Genomic DNA, 2,381 nt, shown 5'->3' on the forward strand with positions numbered 1-2,381 from the left:
GGTTGGGGATGGGGAGGGCAATGGAGGGCATGCGATGGGGACGCGAAGGGGTGATGGGGACAGCAGTGTGCAACAGGGACGCGGGTGCGATGGGGACACGGGTGCGTGGTGGGGACATGAGCGTGCAACAGAGATACAGACGTGCAATGGGGACACGGGTGTGCAACTGGACATGGGCATGTGGTGGGGACATGGATGTGCAACAGGGACACAGATGTGCAATGGGGACACGGGGATGTGATGGGGACATGGGTGTGCAATGGGGACAAGGGGGTGCAACAGGGACACAGACATGTGGTGGGACTCAGGCGTGTGACAAAGGTGTAATGGGGACTTGGGCATGCAATGGGGACACAGACATGCAGGGGGGACATGGGCATGTGATGGGGACAAGGTGTGCGATGGGAACATGGATGTACAATTGTGACATGAGCTTGTGATGGGGACAAGACATGCAGCAGGGACACGTGTGCAAGAGGGACATGGGTGTTTAACGGGGACAGGGGTGTGCGACGGGGACATGGGGGTTTGGTGGGGACAGAGGCACGCAGTGGGGCCGTGGACATGCGCTGGGGACATGGGTGTGCGATGGGGATGCAGGCATGCAATGGAGACATGGGCGTGGGATGGGGACACAGATGTGACAGAGACACATAACGGGGACACAGGCACAGCAGGGACATGGGCACAGGATGAGGACATGGACATGGGATGGGAACACACATGATGGGACACAAGCATGTGATGGGGACATGGCTGAGTGATGGGGACAGGAACATGCCATGGGGACAGGGACACATGATGGGGACAGGGCCATGCTACAGGGACACAGCTGTTCAATGGGGACCCAGCCATGATGGGGACATGGCGATGGGGACAGGGACACGCAACGGGGGCGCATCCATGTGACCCTGCTGTGCCACGCGTGTGAGGGCTGTGCCACTGTCCCTCAGCCCAGATTGGTGCCAGCACGGTGATGACCTGTGGGACAGGTGGCAGCAGCAGGGGAGCTGGCACGTCCCCAGGGGGTCACATTGGTCACTGTGCGGGGAGCGGACATTGCGCTTGGCCGAGTCCTGGGGCGAAGGTCTCAGCAGGGAAACTGAGGCACAGAGTGGGTGTGCCCCCGCAGGTCTCTCCTACCCAGCATCGCAGGATGAAGGCTCTCCTCCTCCTCCTCCTCCTCACCCAGCTCTGCTTCGCCTCACTGGTCCCCGGTAGGTGATTTTGGGAGGGGAATGTACCCCAGAAGTGGGTGCTGCTGGGTGCTGTGGAGCCTGGTTAACCCCCCCAATACTCCCAGAGCGGGAGAAGGACCCCGAGTACTGGCGGGCACAGGCGCAGCAGACACTGAGGGCAGCCCTGCGCCTCCAGCGCCTCAACCAGAACGTGGCCAAGAACCTCATCCTCTTCCTGGGCGATGGTGAGGGGGCACCCAACCCTGGGGGGGGAAAAGGGGGTGGGCGATGTGGTAAAGTGGGGCTGTGGTAAAATGGGTGGTGTGGTGAAAGTGGGTGCTGGAATGAACTGGGTTTGCAATAAAATGGATGCTGGGGTTAGTCGGGTTTGCACAAAATTGGATGATGGGTAAACTGGGTTTGCAATAAGTTGGGTGCTGGGATAAACTGGGTGCTGTGATTAACTGGATTTGTGCAAAACTGGGTGCTGGGATAAATTTGGTTTGCAAAAAATTGGGTACTGTGATAAAATGGGCAATGCAATGAGTTGGATTTGCAAAAAATAGGGTGCTATGGTAAATTGGGTGCTGCAATAAAATGGGCTTGCAATAAGTTAGGTGCTGCAATGAATTGGATTTGCAAAAAATAGGATGCTCAAAAAAAATGAGTGCTCCAACACATTGGGTTTGTGATATGTTGGGTGCTGGGATAAACTGGGTGCCACAATGAATTGGATTTGCAAAGAATTGGGTGCTGGGATAAGGTGGGTGCTGCATGTGCAATAAGCTGGGTGCTGTGGTAAATTGGGTGCCGCAGAAAACTGGGTGCTGGGATAAACTGGGCTTGCAATAAATCAGGGGCTGCAAAAAATTGGGTGCTGCAATAAACGGGGTGCTGGGATGAAGTGAGTGCGTGGCACCAGTGCGGCGAGCTGTGCCGTGCTCAGGGGGAGCTGACGGGTGCCCCCCAGGGATGGGTGTCTCCACCGTCACGGCCACCCGCATCCTGAAGGGGCAGCTGCAGCACGGGAAGGGCGAGGAGAACCTCCTGGAGATGGACAAGTTCCCCCATGTCGCCCTGGCCAAGGTGAGCCCCTGTGGGTGCTGTGACACCCGTGGGCGACACGACACAACACCCGTGGGTGCTGTGACAACCACCACAAGGTCGCGGCCGCCCGCCATCGACCCAGCGGCCACCCAAACC

At 58.0% G+C, this 2,381-nt stretch overlaps 1 protein-coding gene across 1 annotated transcript in view; it reads left to right on the forward strand.

The window, feature by feature from the left end:
• Positions 1-1,156: 1,156 nt before the first annotated feature.
• ALPL (alkaline phosphatase, liver/bone/kidney) overlaps positions 1,157-2,381 on the forward strand; it is a 6,599-nt gene continuing 5,374 nt past the window's right edge. The window contains exons 1-3 of the mRNA XM_010185644.1: positions 1,157-1,217; positions 1,304-1,423; positions 2,149-2,264. Of these exons, the coding sequence (XP_010183946.1) occupies positions 1,157-1,217; positions 1,304-1,423; positions 2,149-2,264 (297 nt within the window). The remainder of the gene's footprint in view (positions 1,218-1,303; positions 1,424-2,148; positions 2,265-2,381) is intronic.

The sequence above is a fragment of the Mesitornis unicolor genome, unplaced genomic scaffold, assembly GCF_000695765.1.
Source record: "Mesitornis unicolor isolate BGI_N332 unplaced genomic scaffold, ASM69576v1 scaffold30555, whole genome shotgun sequence".
NCBI lineage: Eukaryota > Metazoa > Chordata > Aves > Mesitornithiformes > Mesitornithidae > Mesitornis > Mesitornis unicolor.